This window comes from Sorex araneus, chromosome 5 (assembly GCF_027595985.1).
Source record: "Sorex araneus isolate mSorAra2 chromosome 5, mSorAra2.pri, whole genome shotgun sequence".
Taxonomy (NCBI): Eukaryota; Metazoa; Chordata; class Mammalia; order Eulipotyphla; family Soricidae; genus Sorex; species Sorex araneus.
The window spans coordinates 3,322,093-3,342,953 of NC_073306.1; the positions used below are offsets into that span (position 1 = coordinate 3,322,093).

Consider the following 20,861-nt stretch of genomic DNA (forward strand, 5'->3'; position numbering starts at 1 on the left):
GCTTATGGGGACCGAACCCGGGTGGCCATGTGCAAGGCAAACACCCTCCCTGCTGTATTGCTGATCCAGCCCCACAGCCTCAGGCTGTCCTGGAGACAGGTGGCATCGAGTGACCCGGAGTCCTCTCCTTGTACTTTGTCCAGGGGCGTCTGAGGCAGAGTGCCCTCACGTCAGACCTATACACACACACATACACGCAGTTTTCCTACGGGTCACTGGGCTCGTTTTATTATTTATTCTGCACACAAAACCACGGGGAGCTTGCCTGGGCCCTTCCGAGATGACACTATGGACACACACAGCTCCAGACGCGTGGCAGCAGCAACGACACGACGACAATGACGGTGCAGCACATGATCACAGCTGGGCCGGCCGTGGTTCTACGGAAGCGGCGAGCATATGGCGGGTGGGAGATGCCAGAGACCTGCGAGCAGGGCTGGGCCCGGGCTGCCCCCGATGGGGCAGGAGCAGGGGCTCAGCGGCTGGCTGCTGCCTGAGGGGCCTATTTCAGGGGGTTTCTGAAATTCCGGCCAGCATACTTGGCCTTGCTGCCAAGTTCCTCTTCAATCCTGGAGGGGGAGAGGAGGGGTCAGGTCTTGAGGTGGGCGCTGGAGTCTGCGCTGGGAGGAAGGAGTGAGGCCTGTCCCCCCACCCACGCCTGAGGCTCAATGAGCTCAAAGCAGAACAAGGGCCCAGAACTGCTATTTCTTTTTGCTTTTTGGGTCACACCTAGCAATGCACAGGGGTTACTCCTGGCTCATGTACTCAGGAATTACTCCTGGAAGTGCTTTGGGGACCATATGGGATGCTGGGAATCGAACCCGGATTGGCTGCATACAAGGCAAACACCCTACCGGCTGTGCTATTGCTCCAGTCCCAGGATTGCTATTTCTTGAAACATCAGAATTATGGTTTTTATCTTTTTTAATTTTGGGGCCACATACAATGGTGCTGGGGTGGTTTACCAGTGCCCAGTGCACTACATGGGGGGAGGGGGCTTGAACCTGGCCCTCTCCACGCAAAGCCTGTGCTCCAGCTCTTGGAACTATCTTCTCCCCAAATGGCTTCATTTTGTTTGGGGGTCATGCCCAACAGTGTTCACCAATGTTCCGAGGGGGTGCCAGGCAGCGCAGGGACGGAACCCACACCACTGCATGCAACAAACGCATACCAGGTCTTTGAATTGTCTCCCCGCCACACCAGCTTTGGTGCTCAGGGGCCGTGCCCAGCAGTGCTTGGGGAGCCACGCACACAGTATCTCTCCAGCCCACTCCCCAATTTTTCTTGTTCTTCTTTGGGGGCCACTTGGCTGTGTTCAGGGCTTACTCCTGGCTCTCACTCAGGAATTACTCCTTGGGGGACCATCCATACGGGGTGTCGGGGACTGAACCCAGGTTGGCTGTGTGCAAGGCAAGTGCCCTCCCCACTGTGCTATCGCTCCAGCTCCTAATGCTTCCTAAAGGAAAACCCACGGCAGGGGCGATGGCTCCAAGAGTAGGAACATGCCCTACAGGGCACCAGGACACGGCACTACAGTGTAAACACTAAAAGCGGGGAGCCTCTGGAGCCTGGGGGAGAGTACTGAAGCCTTGGAGGCCGGGGGCCTCTGGAACCCACGGGCAGGAGGCGGAGTAGTGCCCACCTCTCCTCCCACAGGGAAGGGTGCCCCGACCCTGCCTCACCTGAGGAGCTGGTTGTACTTGGCCAAACGCTCGGAGCGGCAGGGAGCGCCGGTCTTGATCTGGAAGAGAGAAAGGTCACAGTCACTGCAAGCAAGGGACACCAAGTCTTCCTGGCCTTTGGGGGGACAAGAGGGACCACAGCAGAGCGGCCAGTTCTGAAGGGGTCTCGGGTGCTAGCGAGGAGTGGGGTGAGAGAGGGACTCCAGCAGCGGTGGCCTAAGGGCAGCCTGGCCTCGGCTCGGGCGCCGTACCTGCCCAGTGCAGAGCCCCACCACCAGGTCAGCGATGAAGGTGTCTTCCGTCTCCCCCGAGCGATGGGACACCATGACACCCCAGCCGTTGGACTGGGCGAGCTTGCACCTGGAAGCAGACGGGAGCAGAGCCTGAGTCCCCTTCCAGCGCCGCAGGCCAGCTTTCGGGGCCGGGGTGGGCGGTGCTGCACTCACGCCTGCAGGGACTCGGTGACTGAGCCGATCTGGTTGACCTTCAGCAGCAGGCAGTTGCAGGACTTCTGCTGCACAGCCTTGGCGATGCGCTTGGGGTTGGTCACTGTGAGGTCATCCCCGACCACCTGGATGCCCGCGGTAGCGGTGAAGTTGCTCCAAGCGTCCCAGTCATCCTGGTCGAAGGGGTCTTCAATAGACACCACTGCAGAGCGAGGAGCGTGTCAGGAACCCGAGGGCGGCCCAGGACTGTGGGTCAAGGCAGCACTTGCAGCCCCGCCTCGGGCCCAGCAAGGGGCGAACCCTGTCTGCCCCCGTTCCCTCTGCCGTGTGAGAGGACCTCACTCCCAGGTGTGACTCGAAGCTGAGGCACCAGAAACCAGCCCAGTTCCCAGGGGGCCCTTCCCTGCAGGGGCTGGGACTCACACGGCCCCTCCCAACTCCCGCTCCTTGTGCGGCCGCAGCCACGCACTCACCCGGGTACTGCTGGATGAAGGACTTGTACAGGTTGCCCAGCTCGCTGGGGCTGATGTAGCGGCTGGGGTCATCGGGGGACTTGAAGTCCAGGTCATACTTTCCACTACGGAAGAACTCAGAAGCAGCGACGTCCATGCCGATGACCACCTGGTCGGTGTAGCCGGCTTTCCCGATGGCTTCCTTCAGCAGCTCCAGGGCTGGGCCAAGGCAGGAGGGTGGCGTCAGAGTCCGAGCCCCACACGGGGAGTGCAGACCAGGGGGCTTCTTACTGCCCCGCTCCCACCCACCCAGCATTCAGAACAGTGGTGCGGGCCAGGTGAGCCCCTGTGCCCCCCCCGGACTCACTGGGGAGCCATGGGAGCGGGGGGCAGGCCTGACCAGAGGGCGCCCAGATTGGGGTCTGTGTGCGGCAGACGCCCCGCTCCCGCCTAGCCCAGGGCAGCAGAAGCCATCTCTCTCCACCACTGGGCAAGGCCCGGATCCCCGCCCCCCAGCCTCACGGGCGCTGTGCCTGAGGGCTCAGGGCATAGCCCGGTAGCAGCCGCTCTCCCTGGCTGCATCACCCGCTCACCCCAAAGAGTTCAGTGGATACGGGGGAGAAGAGCCCAGTGCCCCCAAGCCTTTACCTTCCTTGTTCTCCAGGATGTTGGGTGCGAACCCGCCTTCATCGCCCACATTGGTGGCGTCCTTGCCATACTTGGTCTTGATAACGTTTTTCAGGTTGTGGTACACCTCAGCGCCGATGCGCATGGCCTCCCTGAAGCTGGCGGCCCCCACAGGAAGGATCATGAACTCCTGCATGGCCAGCTTGTTGCCAGCGTGGGATCCGCCGTTGATGACATTGAAAGCCTGGCACGGAGAGAGAGCAGTGGGGCATCGGGCTCAGAGGAGCCCCAAGAGGCAGGTCCCTCCATCCGGGGATTATGGGGGTGCGCCGAGTCCTCCAGGGCCCCTCCTAACTGGGCTCGCCGTTATTGCCAGTGCAGGCAGCCCTCAGTTCTGGCCATAACCCAACAGTGTCTCTTGGGTGTACACCCTCCCACGGTCCCCCACAGGACACGAGGTGCAGGGAGCTCTGGCCACTCGGCAAGTGGCAGTTGGGGGCAGCAGAAACACCCAAGCTGACTCGTACTTTCAGGTCCGGATGAGTCAGACCGGGGTGGTCTCATTGCAGTAAGTGTAACCCAGAATTGCGTGGGGAGCTTCAGAGCAGCCACTTACCGGCACAGGCAGGATGACCTCAGGATTGCCAGCCAGGTCGGCAATGTGGCGGTAGAGGGGCACCCCCTTCTCAACAGCTCCAGCCTTGCAGACGGCCAGGGACACTCCCAGAATGGCATTCGCCCCGAACTTAGCTGGAACAGAAGAGACGCAGTCAAAGGAGGCACATCCCCTCGCTGGCCTGTTCGAGCCACCATCTGCCCGGAAGGACCCAACTCCTGGGAGTGTGTGCGGAGTGGCCTCCTCTTACCCCTGGACTCTTCCCCAGCAAGAGAAACGCAAACATTAGCAAACGTCCCCTCTGGTCTCTGCACCTCAGAGGAAGTGTTGTCATTTGTCTGTGCAACTCTGAAACACTTCATCAAACAGCAGCTATCTAATGACCCTATGGAATGCTATAGCCTGGCTGCTGTTCACACGCTGGACGGTGAGCAAGGGGCTCAACTTTGTCTTTTACCTATTTTTGGTTTTGGGGTCACAGCTGGCAGTGCACAGGGGTTGAGCCCTGCATGCAGGTATATAGTTGCTATGGCCCCAGGTGGAGGTAATCCTTACAGCTCAGTGTCAAGGGTCAGAGGCCTCCCCAAATGACCAAAGACCTCCCAGTGCCCTTTCCAGGTCACTCACATTTGTTTTCTGTCCCATCCATCTCGATCATCAGCTTGTCAATCTTCTCCTGCTCCACGACATTCAACTTCTACAAGGAGGAGGACATGCTACGTGAGGGAGCAGGACCACTCTGTGACCTCTGGCCCCACCAAAGAACCCAGACAGCACTGCAGTGTCCAGTCCCCTGTGTTTAGACACATTCTGCAAACCAAAGAAATGGGAAGGCCCGAACCACCTCCCTTTCTGGGGGGAAGTCTTCCTCTGAGACCGAGGAAAGTGGAGAGGCCCAGGGTTAAGCATCGGAGTTCAGTGCTCACCCCCTCGAAGTTCTCAAGGGAAGGAAGTTTGCTCAAAACCGCTCTTGGCAAGCCAACAGCAAGCAGTGACTCTGAGCAGAATCACAAATGAAATGGGTGTCTGGAAAACTGGCTCCAAGAAAATTTTATTTTATTCCTGCTTGGGGGGGGGGCACATCTGGCAGTGCTTGGGGGACCATGCAGCACTGTGGATCAAACCCAACCAAGGCTCCAGCATGCAAAGCCTGTACCCCAGCTGCAGAACTAGCTCAGCCCTCATCGGAATTTTCGTAACTGAATTACACCAGAAACTTCTGTACCCAAGGTTCTTGCCACAGAAATGGGAAGACGGGAGGCAACCGTGTCTAGAACTCCATGGCCCCATGTTAACAAATCGATCTGTGGTCTGAGTGAGTGTCAGGTGGAGGGGCACTCTCCGGGGGAACACACACACACACACACACACACACACACACACACACACACACACACACACACACACACACACACACACACACACACACACACACACGAAGTGCCACTCACCACTAGGATGAGGGCTCAGCCCCATGTTAACAAATCGATCTGTGGTCTGAGTGTGTGTCAGGTGGAGGGGCACTCTCCGGGGGAACACACACACACACACACACACACACACACACACACACACACACACACACACACACACACACACACACACACACACACACACACACACACACACACACACGAAGTGCCACTCACCACTAGGATGAGGGCTCAGCAGGACCAATCAGGTCCTGGCCCAAAGAGGCACGTGATAAGGATACGGGTGGCAGCAAGGATGGAGTGAGTGCTAAGGTGGACAGGAGGCAGCTGAGTAAAGGTGGACCTTAAGCTTTCCAGAGATTCCAGATTCTGCGAGTTTCCCCAACTCTTATCTATATGACAAACTGTGGCTCTGAGATTTCCCCCTCCCCCGCTTTGGGTCACACTCAGTGATGCTCAGGGGTTACTCCTGGCTCTGCACTCAGGAATTACTCCTGGCAATGCTCAGGGGATCATATGGGATGTTGAGAATCAAACCTGGGTCGACTGCGTGCAAGGCAAATGCCCTACCCGTTGTACTATTGCTCCAGCCCCAGCTCTGATATTTTATATGAGATGTTTGTGGCTTGAGCAGAGACAGCACAGGGCCAGGGCATCCACTGTCCTATCCACCAGTGCCATCCACGGCAGCACTACTAGGGGACTCTTGTGTGCACAGAGCTAGAAACAGGGCCAGAGCAATAACACAGTGCGGAGGGCTTTTCCCCTGCACGCAGCCAACACGAATTCAATCCCTGGCATCCCACATGGTCCTCCGAGCAGCACCAGGAGTAACTTGAACATGCACTGCCAAGCATGGCCCAAAAATTTATGGGGGAAAAAAAACAAAGAGCTAGGAAGAGCCCCAAGAACCACTGGCTATGACTGGGTCCCCTCACTGCCCCCTTCCTCCAACACCCAAAGAGAAATCCTCAAAGGGCTTAGTAGTGTGCTAGAGAGACAGGACAGCTGGCAGGGAGCTTGCCTTGCAGGCAGCTTACAAGGGTTCAACTCCATCATCCCATATGGTCCCCTGAGCACTGCCAGGAGTGATCCTTGAGTACAGAGCCAGGGGTAATCCCCTGAGCTGACAGGTGTAGCCCCCAAATAAACAAAACCCCCAAATTTCAATAGACAATTTGATGACGAATGAGCCAGTCACTGCGGAGACCGCATCAGACACCTGAGCACCTCTGCAGTGGGGACCCTGATGCCCAGGGAGATGAGGGCTGAGCCTGGCCCCCTCCCACCCCTCCCGAGACTACGCCCAGTCCACATGCAGTTAGATGTGGGCACAGGGTTAGGCGCCCCGGCTCTCAGACCCAGACAGACCCAGGCTCTGGAGGTCCTACCTTGCTAATCAGGGCAGGCGCAATAGTTTTATTGATGTGCTCAACCGCCAGTGAGACACCTAGAAGGAACAATGGGGCACATTACTGACTCGGACGAGCGCTGGTTGCAGCAGCCTGGCTGGGGCCCCCCACTCAATGGTGGGCTCAGGGCCCCGTTTTCCCACACCCCACTTCCCCCACCGCAGCCCACTGGCCAACTTTCTGGCCCAGTCTGAGTGTTCGGAGCCCGGAGCCTCAGATTAGAGCCACACAGAGCAAACGGCCTTAGCTGTGAGGGAGGTTAGTCAAGCCCATGCACCGGCAGGCCCAGCTGCAGGCAGTCCAGGCGTGTGTTACCTGCGTGCACAGGGCTGGAGCCAGGAACTCATTAATATACTTAACAGGTCTGGAGACGCCTGACCACAGAGATTGACAGAGAAGGAGAAAGACAGACTCAGAGGAGGACAGGTCGGAGGGAGGGGACAGAGTGAGGAAACAGGCAGAAACACTGCTACAGACCTGCACTGCCCCCCTAGCACAGCTGCTGTGACTGGCCCAGTGCCCCACGAGTCCCCTTACTGCTGCCCTGAGACCTCAGAGTGGCCTCCCTCCCCCCACCATGCAAAGCCTGTACCCACAGAAGAGGGACAAGCAGGGGCCTTCTGGAGGCCATTGACCACAGAAGTGGGGGGCTGCCACGGGGGCAAGTGAGTGAGCTCCCTGCTCCCGTTAGCCTGCAGAGAGGCTCTTCCCTGAAAGATGGGCACCGAGTCCACCACAGATCACTGAAGCTTAGGACTGGCCCCGACCCCCCATGGCTCCCCCTCGGCTGGGGGAGGACACGGCAGATTAGCCTTTGGCGCTGGTTAACCTTAGGCCCAGCCTCGCCAACTCTGCCCAGGGGAACAAACTAGCCGTGAACCCTGGAGCCAATAGCCGGTTCTCCCAAGCATGACAGCGCGCTCTCCAGCAGCACCCTGGCCCAAATCAGGGCGCCCCACTCAGTACCGGCGGGGTGAGGCCAGGCAGATGAGGTTCAGCAGAAAGAGACGTCAGCCCGCCTCTTACCTTTTCCCAAATAGCGTGTCTTGTCATTGTCCCGCAGCTCCAGGGCCTCATAGATGCCAGTTGAGGCCCCACTGGGCACAGCAGCTCTGAAAAGACCTGCACGAGGGGGGCACGAGGGGAAGAAAAGGTATTAACACGGGCCTTCAGGGGAGTTTCTTCCTCCCAACTGGGGTCCCACAGTCTCTGTCCTGCCACTCATCTTCCTGGGACTCTGAGTGGCAAGTGATGAAATTCTCTGAGACACAAGCTCTCGAGTGAGCCAGAAGCAGCAGATCACCAGCAGCTGAGGCACAGCCCCCTGCCCCCAGCCAGGTCTAGAGTGGTGGCCTTCAACCAATGGCCTTCACTATGGCGAGAATCACTGTGGGGTGGACAGCTGAAGCATCAGCTTCACAGCGGAGCCTTTTACAGTGTCACGTGCATGGGCGGTGCCTGGGGGCCTCATTAAAGCAGTATCCAACAAGCTCCCTGCTGGGCCCTGCAGTGCGTCTATGGGGCACCCCCCCGCCCCCGGCAGCGCTGCCCCACAGGGATACTAGGACTCTCTCTGGCACCTCGACTGGTAAAAAGACCCAAATGTGATCCCTAGCGCATTCCCTAAGCACCGCAGCATATGGTCCTAGTGACCAGAGTCCCACCAGCTCCAAACACAAAACCTCAAGGCCTGCACAGCTGAGCTCAACAGACTAGGAGAGGCCTGCAAAGCACCTCACCCAAGAAAGGGGGGATGAACTGTTGTTCTAGGGACCACACTGAATGGTGCTAGGGGCCAGGTGGTGCCTGAGACCGGTCTCAGTTTCCACGGTCCAGGGAAGAAGTTCAGCATCTTACGGAACATAACATAGGCCAAGCTCTATCATTTCAACAGGAAGTCAGTAAAGATGAGTTCCAGCAAGGGCTGTCATGATGCTCAGACGGCAGCTTCTGAGGATAAGAAACAGGACTCGGGAGGAGCCCGATGGGACATGGACCCAGTGGTGGCAAGTATCTGAACAGTGCAGACACTTGCCACTGGCTGCAGCCTGGGGTGCCAAGGAAATGAAGCAAGGACAGACAAGGTCAGTGAGGTGGGGGAGCACAGGAAGTGAGGCCTCTCCTGAGATGGAGCCTGTCAGTCGGCCTGTGATATGGAGGTGACCAGAGCAGTAGCCTATTTGTGGGCCACATCCAGGGACCCCAGGAGTGAGCCCTCGGCGCCAGCAGCATTAGAAGCGGGAGCCTTCCGCGCTGCACTATCTCTCGGGGCCCACACCTCTTCCTTTATGAAACAATGACTTTTTATTGCGGTTACCAGTGGGTGAGACACAGGTGCTGAGGACATAGGTCCTCCTGACGCAGACCTGGCCCAGGTGATGCTGACGCTAATGCAGACCCTGGACTTTGGGCACCAAGTGTAACAAGGGAGGGAGGCGCTGGGTGACAGCAGGGCAGGTCGTGGCACCTGGAACTGCAATTCCAGAGAAGAATGCAGACGTCATCAGCTCTTCAGCCTGTATTCTTTATTCGGTTTTGGGGCCACACCAGCTCATGATTTACTCTTGGCTCTGTGCTCAGCATGTCCTGGTGGGCTCAGGGGGCTATATGGGGTGCTAGGGGTTGAATCTGGGTGGGCTGTGTGCCAGGAAAGGCACCGTACCTGCTGTACTATCACACTAGCCCTCCCTTTTCATTTCTTTTTTTTTTTGCTTTTTGGGTCACACCTGGCGATGCACAAGGGTCACTCCTGGCTCTGCACTCAGGAATTACCCCTGGTGGTGCTCAGGGGACCATATGGGATGCTGGGACTCGAACCCGGGTCGGCCGCGTGCAAGGCAAACGCCCTACCCGCTGTGCTATCACTCCAGCCCCACCCTTTTCATTTCTTTAGGGGGGTGTTTGGGCCAAACCTTGTGGCACTCAAGGGACCAGACGTGCTGCTGGGTATGTAAAGCAAGCGCCTTACACACTACAGTGCCTCTCCAGAACCCAACCGGGCATGCTGCATGCCAGGCAAGCGCACTACCCACTGTACTAATGCTCTGGGCCCCCTTCATGTTTTTTTATTTTAAACAAGAACTGAGCCCTGGGGGAGAAAGCTAAACTTTGTAAAACATTTTTAATCATTTTATTTTTTATTTTTGGAGTTTGGGGCCACACCTGATGCTAGACTATGGCTCCAGCCCCTACTTTTAATCATTTTGAAGTCTCAAAAAAAATGTCCTCTCCCCTACAACGAACAGTGTCTCAAGACTGGTCTTTTGGGAATCCACTAATTCCCGGTGGCAAGTGCCACAACAGAGACAGCAGCGCATGATAGGGGCAGCCTGCAGTGAGGTCACAGCACTTCCCCAGCCACCAGGACTACTCTGTCCCAATTTTAATCTGGTGAATGACACTCAGGAGCCTCCTTTCTCTGGGGAGGGGTAAAGAAGGGCAGGGCTGGGGGCGCACTGCCAGGCCAGTGATTCAGCCTGACTCAGCTCCCCTGAAGGCTCAGGGAACCTTGCCCACCTGGCCAGGCCACCAGGAAGGGGGGAGGGAGCAGAGACACTGGGAAACTGGAAGCTATTCAGACCCAGCAGGCACTGGATTTCCTTCTTCCAGTTTGTGCTGGGAACAGAACAGGCACTCACGCCCCCCACACCCACTTCAGTCTGACACTGAACTTTTTTTTTGGGGGGTAGGCAGGTAGGGGGATGGGCGTGGGGGTTTCTGGCCACACCTGCCTGTGCTCATGACTTACTGCTGGCTCTGCTCTCAGGGATCACTCCTGTGGGTGTGGACTTGGGGACGCTATGAAGTATTGGGGATCAAACTAGGTTGGCTACATGCAAGGCAAGTGCCCGAACCACTGTACTACACCGTACTATAGCTCCAGCCCTCTGGCACCAGACTTCCTTAAAACAGGGGGTCTTCTGTGAGTGTCTATTCTTCTTCCACCTGGGTTAACTCCTACTAGGAAGTTAGTAAGAAAATAACCCGAGTCTCCCGATTACCCCAGGAGGCAGTGAAGACCGTCTCTGAGCCCAGGCTGAGGGCTCTCCCCTGCTCTCCTTGCTCCCGGGGGAGGCGGTGCCATCTTATCACACCCACTCTTGCTCAAGTGTCAGGGCAGCGGCCGAGGCCACATGGCATCACCACACTGACCTGCTGACCCAGAGCCCTCCCTGTGCTCTTTCAAACACCCAGAGCAGCCAGCCAAGGCTTCGGGCTGTCCCGCCCCAACACCCACAGTGCCCAGCAGGGGCAGGGGCAACGGAGGGCCCCATGACCAGGCTGATCCTTATGTGAGACACAGGAGGACACCCACCTTTTGCAGTGCAGAGATCAACCTCCACCGTGGGGTTCCCACGAGAATCGAAGATCTCCCTGGCGTGGATCTTGAGAATAGACATGGTGCTGGTCTGTGGGAAAAGCAGTTTTCGTGAAACGATGCCCTCCTGTTTCTGCCACTCAAAGCCGCAATCTGAGTAACCTGCGGCTGGGACAAAACAGGGGGTGCCAGAAGCTGGCTGAAGGGCAACACCCTGGGAACTGCTCCTAAAAACTGGGCTGAGTCCTGCCTGCAAGGCCTCAAGCCCCAGCAGTGAGGAAAACCTGAACATGGGGGCAGCAAGAAGAACTGAGACTGAACAGGAAGAAGGCTATAAAGGGACGGCGCAGAGGGCGGCAGTCTCCAAGCATTCACCGCAACGACTGAACCTTAACGACTGGCACTAAATGGAGATGGTGCAAGGGGACACGAAGGTCACAAGGAAAACCACCTCAAAATGGGCAGCATAGGGGTTCCAGAAAGAAAACCTTATTTGCAGCGGGCCAGGGACTGGGCAGGCTGGGAGTTAGTCATCAAGTTAATGAGGATGCAGATGTTCAAGTGGTGGATGGAGGAGAATCAGAACGTTGCCCTTGGAGGACAAGAGCCGGCTCAGACACCTTCACCACTGTCAGCTCGGGGCCTTCCAACCCCACAGCACTCAGGGTGGTGGCAAGATCGGAAGACACACCATGACATCTAACAAGTATTTATAAATTTAGACCTTGTTAAACAGCACAACACTTGCCTTACACGTGTCAGGCCCTGAGTTTGATCCCCAACATCCTACAAACCCTACAAGAATACTACTTCTACAATAATAAAAAACGTTCAAGAGTTTTTTTTGGGGGGGCCACACCCAGTAGGGTTCAGGGCTTACTCCTAGCTCTGCATTTAGGGATCACTCCTGGTAGGGCTTCAGGGGACCCTATGTGGTGCAATGAATCTAATTTAGAGCAGCCATATGCCTTGCCTGTTGCACTATCTCTCTGGCCCATAATTAAAAAAAAATTATAAACTATAATTTGTAACTACAGAAAAGATTCCACATTCCAAGGAGAGAGGCTTCCAGAGAAAACACTTAAAATTAAAAGATTTGCAGGATGAGCGAGTAAGGGGGAAAGTAAAAAAAATTTTAAAGAGGAGGGGCTGGAGCGATAGCACAGCAGGTAGGGCGTTTGCCTTGCACGCGGCCGACCTGGGTTTGATTCCCAGCATCCCATAGGGTTCCCTGAGCACCGCCAGGGGTGATTTCTGAGTGCACGAGCCAGGAGTGACCCCTGTGCATCGCCGGGTGTGACCCAAAAAGCCAAAAAAAAAAATTTTTTTTTTTAAAAAAGGAAAAGATCGGCAAAGAGCAAGTAGCAAGCCCTCAAAGCCCCCCCTCCCCACACCCCTCCCCACCCCTTCAGTAAAACAACTGGTAGGCCTGGAGTGGAGAACAGGGGCAGAATTAGTGTTCAGAAGCCCTGGGCTGGCTGGGCTCCTCTCCAACATCTCCTCTGGAATGTTCTGAAGCAGCAAGTGGCACCATTTCTTTTTTTTCCAAGCTTCAGAATTAGATACTGAAATCATTTCTGTAGCTCGGACGTCCTTGCAATAATGGAGTTTCATTCATTACTAACCAACAGGTCTTTAGCTGCTCTCTGCTAGCTTGGCAAAAGATAAAATGCATTTAAATATTTTTCATTTCATTCTTTTTTTTTTTTTTTGGTTAGGGGGCCAGGGCTCAATGGTGAAGCAAAGGCGCGTGTGCACACGCATGCACACGCATGCACACACATGCGCACACACACACACACACACACACACTCACACACTCACTCCTCAACTGAGTTTTCGCAAACGGTGGAAACCGCGGTAGCCCCCGCCACCCCCAATTCTCCGCAGCCTACGTCCAGTCTCCTCGCCCTGTCCCAGCCACCGCTGATGTCCAGATCGCAGATGAGGTCAAACGCCTCGATTCCTCTTGCTCCGTTTGTGTCATCACAGGTAAGTGACTTATTTCATTAAAAAATCTAACCCAGCCCGCCCAGGGCAGCCGAGGGTCTGGAACCTTCGCTCGCGGCCGCCGAGGGGACGGGCGGGGCCGGAGGGAGCGAGCCGGGCCGGGCGGGCCCCGCCGGGGCGAGGTCCCCGCAGGGCGGCCCTGCGGGAACTGCTCATTAGTCACCGCCCGGCCGGACCGCGCGGGGCCCGCTACGGGGGAGGGGGCGGCGGCTCCCGGCATCGCCCCTTCCACCGTCCCCGACTCCATTTTGGAACGGGTCTGGCCACCCTGGGCACGGGGTGGGGCCGTTCCCCCGTCAGCGCCCCCCCGCCCCGCGGACCCCCAACGTCCCCCGACCCCCCTCAGGAATGCGGCTCAGACACCGCGAAGCACCCGGCGACCCGCACCCGCACCCGCAGCCCGGGCCCGCCCCCGCCTCCTCGGCGGCCGCGGACAGGGCAGAAGCCCCCGCGGGCTCCTGCGGGGCGCCGGCCCGCCAGCCCTCCCTGCGTCCTGACCTGGCCGTCGGCACGGGTCGCCCGGGAGAGAAGCCGAGGATGCTGCCGCCTTCACGAGCGTCTAGCGGGGCGGTCTGAGGGCTCGGCGTCGCCGGGGCTCGCCTCCGCGTCGCCTCACCCCACTTCCTGCCCAGCCCGGGAAAGGCCCGCCCATTTCCCGCCCCCGCGCCCCGCCCCGCCCCGCCATTGGCTCGGCGCGCCGTCACTCGGGGCGGCTCCTCGGAGAAGGGGCGGGGCTGCGGCCGGCTGGGCGGCGGCGAGGGGGGGTGTCGACGGCCCGAGGAGGCGAGTTGGCGCGGGGCTGGGGGTCGGGTCGCCCCCGCCGTCGAGGCCTCGGGCTGCGGAGAGCGCCCCCCCGCGCCGGGACCCCGGGTCGAGCCCAATGCGCGGCTCTGGCGCCCGGGGGAGGGCGCGGTGGCGCGGCCGACATGAGCGCTCGGGGCTCCGTCACGTCCTCCGAGTCCTGCACGCACTCGGCGTCGCTCTCGTGCCGCACGTCCGGCCCCGCGACCTTCCGGCAACCTTCGCGCCCGGCCCGCGGCGCGCCCCCCGCCCCGCGCGCCGAGGTGCCCGCGGCCTTCTCGGCCCGACCGCGTTGGGGGTCGCGCACCCGGAGCCTCCCGGGCGGGGCCGCGTGGTGGGGGCCGCGAGCGCCCACCGCGCCTGCGCACTGCGCCCCGCGGCCGCCAAGGTGACCCCGGCCGCTCGTCCTTGTCTGACCGGCAGGCCCAGGGGACCGAAATTTCCTGATGAGATTGCGAACGGGGCTTGCGGGGCGGCCCGGCCCGGGCGCTCTCCACGTGCACGTGCGTTTCAGCACCTGGGCGTCTGGCCCGAAAGGGGACCAGGTCCTCGCCCGGGTTCCACTGGAAGGCTCTTGCAGTGCTCTGAAAGCTGGGATTTCTGCAGACCCCGGGGGTAGGGGCTACCAAAGCTCAAAACTGTTCCGTGGTAGTCTCCCGGAAGGAAAGAAGATAAAATAAACATAGGCCCAAACCAGAGGGGGGGGTGATTTGTTAAGAAAAGGCTCGATTTCAAGCGGCACGTCCCAACTCCAAGTGCCCGTCAGGAGGACTGAGGCCATTACTTCTCTTCCTAGTGCGGTTAATGCAAAGTGTTTTCTCCGCATTCCTGCTCTCTGTAAGTCTGGGGGCTAAAACAATGCCATTACATTTTTCAAGCTGCCTTGCATAGAGTCATATGTGTAACCGGCTCTATTATTTTTTTTTAGTCAACCTCAACTACTGCGTTTCTTCCACAGGTTGAATATTTTGTTTGTTTGGAAGGCAGCCCTCGGTGATTCTTAGGGGTTCCTCCTGGCTCTGCACTCAGGAATTAATCCTGATAGTGCTCAGGGGACCGTGTGGGGAGCCGGGGAACGACCTAGGTCTATTGCACGCGAGGCCAGCGGCCTCCTCACTGTACCATCTCTCCCGCCCAGCTCAAAGCATTTAAAAAAATGTTTTTCTTTTGCTCAGAGCATTTTTATTTCCCAGATTACTGTTTTGTTTTCCAAGGCATTGGGTACAGGTGCATGGTTTTTGTTTTCCCCTGAAAAGCAGAATCCATACTTGTTTGAGATTACTTTTCTGGCAAAAAGGGGTCGGGGGAGGCTACCAGGACACTGTATGTAAAGTGCTTCAGTGAAGCACCATGTTAGTTTTGCCTGCAGGTGCTGCAATTTCTGGCGGCTTAGGACCCAGAGCAGGCACTGGTGACTCAGCAACTGAATCAATGGGCCCGGCTCCTCAATCTACACCACGCTATAGAAATCTGACACTTCCAGCTCTAATTCCCCCAGCAATTCAAAGGCGTGGCCCTTGAAAGGGCTCCAAGTCAATCTCTTTCAATTTACATTTTAAAATGGTTGGTTACAGAGATAATGATAGAGACCGGATTCTTGTAACTCCCCCTCCCCTCCCGCCTGAACCCAGCGACGGGGCAGTGAGTGAGGAAAGGAAGATCTCAGCAGGGCCCTTCCTGGAGGCACAGCACCTCCTCCTCGGGGTGTAGCTCAGAGGTTAATGATTAGCAGAGACACCCGCAAAGCTTTACCAAATGGGCAAGCCACCAAATGCCCTCCTCTGTCTTCCTCAGCTCCGGGGAGGGGGGGCGTGGCTGTTAACAGGTTGGGGCTCGTTTTCCTGCCTTGGGTCTTGGCAAGAACTTTTACTGTGAGCTGGAGAAGAATGCAGAACCCTGAATATGCTACTGTGATTTGGGGGCCACACCTGGAGATGCTCGGAGCTAACTTCTGGCTCTGTGCTTAGGGGGTCACTCCTGGTGGTGCCTGGGATCCCTGTGCAGTACAGGGGTTCAAACCAGGTCGGGTTGGTTGGGCAAGGCAAGTGCTTCAACCCCTGTACTATCTCTCTGGACCCTACAATAGGCCGTTTTGGTGTGTTTTAATTTTGACTAATTAAATCCTTAAGGATTCAGGGTATTGGTTTCCCCACCTCACCCCCAACTCTCCCTTCAGCGTCTGAGGTTTCAGGAGGGTGCCTCTGCTTGGTATAACAAATGCTTCCCTCCTTCCTGTAAATGAGTTTCCTCGTCTTTGAAGTTCCATCCAGAAACACCCCTTCCCCCATCCTGTCTCCTTAGCCTAGGATGGTCTATAGCCCTCAATTGATGGGGAGGTGGCCCCTGACTTGTGCAATGACCCTAAAGCACCAATCCAAACCTTAGGTGGCCTCTGAGCACAGCCAGATGTGGGAAAGGAAGAAAGAAAGAAAGAAAGAAAGAAAGAAAGAAAGAAAGAAAGAAAGAAAGAAAGAAAGAAAGAAAGAAAGAAAGAAAGAAAGAGAAAAAAGAAAGTAAAATATCTGACTATGTTTGGGTCTCATTATCTTTGCTCCTTCCTGCAACTCCCATGGGGAAAAGTTCAATTGGGGGAGGGGAGTCAGAGGCATACAGTGGCTAGGGTGCTCGCCTTACTCAGGGCTGGCCTGGGTTAGAGCCCCAGCACCCTATGTGGTCCCCCTACTCCACTACCCCCACCCCATAGGGCCCCACCAGAAGTGTAGAGACAGGTGTGGCCCCTATCCCTCACCCCAAATTAAATTTTTGACTTGTTAATCTGTTTTATGTCTTAGAGCAGTAGAAGAATGGAGAAGGGAAGAAGGGGAAAGCTCTGGCCAGCACTTGTCACAGGCATTTGTTACTATGTGTCACTGACCGCAGGTTGTTAAGCAATTATGAAGCTTTGCCCAGGGCTCTGCTGTGCTAGGGTGCTCAGCCAGCAGCTTGCCTGCAGGAGGCCCTTTGCATGCAGGGTTCAATTCACTTGAGGTGGCATATGGCACTATCTCCCCCCTCCTTAGGAAGCACATTTAACTTGCTTTCTGCTGTGTCTGTACCTCCAAGCACTTCCACTAGCATCACAGTTGAGTTCTGGCCAGCTGGAAAAAAAATAAGGTTCTTTTCAGTTTTTTCTAGAAAGTTGATTGCTTTTCAGTTTGCTGCCTGCTCCCAGTCAGCTGAAGAATGCCCTCCATGAACTGCAGTCAGCGCTCTACCCTTATGCTGACGTGGGCTGCCCACATCCCCTTCCGGTCTTCAGGGCCCATTTCCCAAGGTCAGTGGCAGGAGGCAGGGGTCAGGCTGAGCATAGTTTTAGGGAGATAGAGTGCTATCACTGTCACCATATCACCACCACCCCTTTGCTCATCAGTTTGCTCGAGTGGGCACCAAAAATGTCTTCATTGTGAGACATTTTTGGCATATCAAATACGCCGCGGGTAGCTTGCCAGGCTTTGCCGCGTGGGCAGGATACTCTCGGTAGCTTGCCGGGCTCTCTGAGAGGGACAGAGAAATCGAACCCAGGTCGGCCGTGTGCAAGGCAAAAGCCCTACTCGCTGTGCTCCTGCAAGGCTTTGGGGAACTGGGAACCAGGAACTGGGGATAAAGGCCCAGCATGCAGGAGGAACATCCTTTTTTTTTAAAAAAAAATTATTTTTTGAATCACTGTGTGAATAATTACAAAGATTTCAGGTTTAAGTCTCAGTCATACAATGATCAAACACCCATCCCTTCACCAGTGCACATGTTCCACCACCAAGAACCCCAGTATTCCCCAATCCCACCCCCCACCCGGCCTGTGTGGCGATGATTTTCACTTTACTCTCTCTTTATTTTAATTACATTTAATGTTTCAACCGAAAACCCACTATTATTATTTGGAATTTTCCCCCAACAATCAGACCTGCCCAAAAGGCATCATTTGTTAATTTGTTTTCTATTGCCGATAATGAAGAGCATATGATTTTGGATTTCTGGTATTTTAGTAATTAAATCCAGAGTAATTTCTGCCAGAAGCTGCTGGGTTCTGAAATTGGTTTGTGTGCCTCTGGAATCATGGCCGTTCAGGAGCGGAGGAGCCGTTTGTGGGCAACCACTCGGGGTCTCGTCTGGGCAGGGAGCAGGGCCAGTATCACTCCCCCATTCTGAGATTTCCTATGTGCCCCGACACTGCAAACTCGTACCTCCATCCAGTGGGCTCTGAAAGATGGCAGTCAAGATGCCGCCGCTGCCGAAAGGAAAGGCCAACGGACAAGAACCTTTCTCCTCCCCGGGTGGCATCGGGCCATAGCTTAGTTCACAGTCTAGAGGCATTTCTGCAAGAAGCCATTGGTTTCCGAAATTGGTTTGTGTGCCTCTGGGGCTCTCTCTATAGTTTTGGGGCATTATATTTTGCTTGGATATTCAACACCACCGTTCAAGCCTGTCTCCTAGGGGCAGATGCTAGATCATCTATTTTCCATTGCTCGCTTTGGATATCAAGAAAGGTCGCATGGCCACTTATGCAGCTGTGTGGTTCAAAGAAATAATCCTGGTCCCCACATACTGGAGCCATGCTTGTAGAAACTCATGGTCGCCAGGATTCCATCTGGAGAAGGCGAGAAGACTGCACCTCTTCCGTCTGGGCACCCTGGTGATAGCAGCTCAGTTTGGGGCCCGGAGCATTCTCCAGTGTTGCGTTGCCTGTCAGCCAGGATTCTTCATTGCTGAGTGCAGCAAGATGGCCAGAACATCTTTTTTTGTTTGTTTATTCATTTGTTTTGTTTTTTGAGCCACACCTGGTGATGCTCAGGGATTCCTCGTGGCTCTGCATTCAGGAATTACTCCTGGAAGTACTAGGGTACCATATGGCATGCCAGGGATCAAACCTAGTAAGCCACGTGCAAGGCAAATGCTCTCCCCACTGTCTTATCACTTTGGCCCCCGGAAGATCCTTTTGACCATCTGAAAGACCCTAATATATATTTCTCATAACCACTGTCCGGCCAGGAGGAAGGCAGGTGGTATTCAAGCACATGTGAACACACTGTGGCCAGATCCCCAAGAAAGGGGTCACCGGGCAGAGATCTCCACCAGGGAACCAGGGGGGCTGAGCAAGTCAGAGATGGGGGGCAGCGAGCAGGGGGTACCATCGGTAGGACTAGAGCCCATGAAAGGTGGACTGGCATCCTGGGGTCAAGGCACGGGACTGGGGGTCACCCAGACCAAGAAGATACTGTGGTAGGTTTTAAGCAGAGAACGACCTGGTCTGACCTAGGTGGGTGTGGATGCAAAGCGTCGGGGGCAGGGAAGATGGGGTGATGGCTGGGGCATATACTTTGTACACGGGGTGCCCTTTGCACACAGCACCGCTGGAAGTGGCCCCTGAGCACTGCTGGATGTGACCCTAAAACAAAAACCAACAATAAACCACTCAAGGGGCAGGAAGCTGGCACAGTGGCTAGTCCATGCTGAGTAGATGCCGGGCCGCGCTCAGGCCCTGGAAACTCGTGGTCTCTGGGACACTGCACAGTGCAGCCCTGAGACTTGAGAGCACAGGGCCAGGGGACCATGACACCCTCAGGCCAGGCTGGCTGAGAATTGCTGGTGGGGCTTGGGGTCTCCTGAGCATCTCTTGGGGAGCCGCCCAGCCCCTGTCCCCACCTCAATTAAAAAAAAAAAAGACTCTTAAAGCACTAACCATGGGGCTGGAGATCACGGGGAAGGCACCTGCCTTGCACACAGTAAACCGGGGTTTGATCCAGCCCCACACAGGGTCCCTTGAGCACCATCGGGAGTCAGCCCTGAGCATTGCAGATGTGACCCCAAAACCAAAGGAGCAAAGAGCAGGAGAACCGGTCTTCACTGTGGAGCTTGGCACTGGGGCAGGGGTAGGAGGTAAGTTAGGGAACACAAGGCCCATGGGGGAGGGGAAAGCGCCAGCGACAGATGTAGGCTGGGGGTGGGGGAGATACTGGGCACGTCGGTGGAGGGTTGTGGGCACTGGTGAAGGAATTGGTGTTGGAACAATACACGCCTGAAATTGTCATAAAGATCTTTGTAACTTTGTAATTCGTGGTGATTAATTTTTATTAAAAAAATATTTAAAAAGCATTGGCCAGGCTGGTTCCTTCTGGAAGCTGAGGGCGATTGGCTCCTTATCTGTCCCTCAGCCCCTGGTGGCTGCCTCCTGCCTGCTCGCAGCCACCTCCCACCCATCTGACCTCATTTCTCTCTCTCTTTCTGTGTCTCTCTCTTGTTTTTTCAGCAACACCCAGGAGGTGCTCAGGGATCACTCCTGGATGGACTCAGGTCCCTGTGTGATGTTGAGAATCAAACCTGGGTCGGGGGCGAGAGCACAGCGGGTAGGGTGTTTGCCTTGCACACACCAATCCGGTTCAATTCCCAGCATCCCATATGGTCCCCCGAGCATTGCCAGGAGTAATTCCTGAGTGCAAAGCCAGGAGTAACCCCTGTGCATCGCTGTGTGTGATCCAAAAAGAAAAAAAAAAAAACAACCCTGGGTCGGGTGTGAACCCTACTCATTGTCCTATCTGTCTGGCCCTGCCGGTGTCTCTTTGCACAAGGATCCAGAGGGACCTCATCTGTGTTCATTATGTGTGCAAAGACCCTATTTCCCAATAAGTTCGCATCCACAGGTGATACGGTTCTGAGGACGCTTCATCCCAGTTCAGCCCTGCATTCCTCAGTGTCCCCTCTGGCCTCTCACGCACTTCTTTCTTTCTTTTTTTTTGTTTTTTGGGTCACACCCAGCGATGCTCAGGGGTTACTCCTGGCTTTACACTCAGGAATTACTCCTGGTGGTGCTTGGGGGACCATATGGGATGCCAGGGATCGAACCCGGGTCGGCCGCGTGCAAGGCAAATGCCCTACCCGCTGTGCTATCGCTCCGGCCCCCTCTCACGCACTTAAACAGCCCAGGACTTGATGATCCGTGCACCAAATCTGCTTTTGCAAATAAAGTTTTATTGCCACGCAGCCTGGCTTTATTTTGTCATTAAAAACAAACAAACAGGGGCTGGAGTGATAGCACAGCGGGTAGGGCGTTTGCCTTGCACTCGGCCGAC

The 20,861-nt window shown here is 56.1% G+C and overlaps 2 protein-coding genes across 2 annotated transcripts in view; one reads left to right on the forward strand and one right to left on the reverse strand.

The window, feature by feature from the left end:
- Positions 1-200: 200 nt before the first annotated feature.
- On the reverse strand, positions 201-13,651 carry ENO1 (enolase 1). Its single transcript, XM_004607057.2, has 12 exons — positions 13,495-13,651; positions 10,984-11,077; positions 7,695-7,790; positions 6,648-6,706; positions 4,451-4,520; positions 3,824-3,957; positions 3,229-3,451; positions 2,602-2,799; positions 2,129-2,330; positions 1,934-2,042; positions 1,683-1,741; positions 201-569 (listed from the first exon to the last, which is right to left on the reverse strand). Exons 2-12 carry the CDS (start codon positions 11,066-11,068, stop codon positions 503-505), a joined length of 1,302 nt encoding a protein of 433 aa, XP_004607114.1. The 5' UTR covers positions 11,069-11,077; positions 13,495-13,651; the 3' UTR covers positions 201-502.
- CA6 (carbonic anhydrase 6) overlaps positions 12,422-20,861 on the forward strand; it is a 60,886-nt gene continuing 52,446 nt past the window's right edge. The window contains exon 1 of the mRNA XM_055137588.1: positions 12,422-12,978. The gene's annotated coding sequence lies outside the window, so the exon portion shown is untranslated. The remainder of the gene's footprint in view (positions 12,979-20,861) is intronic.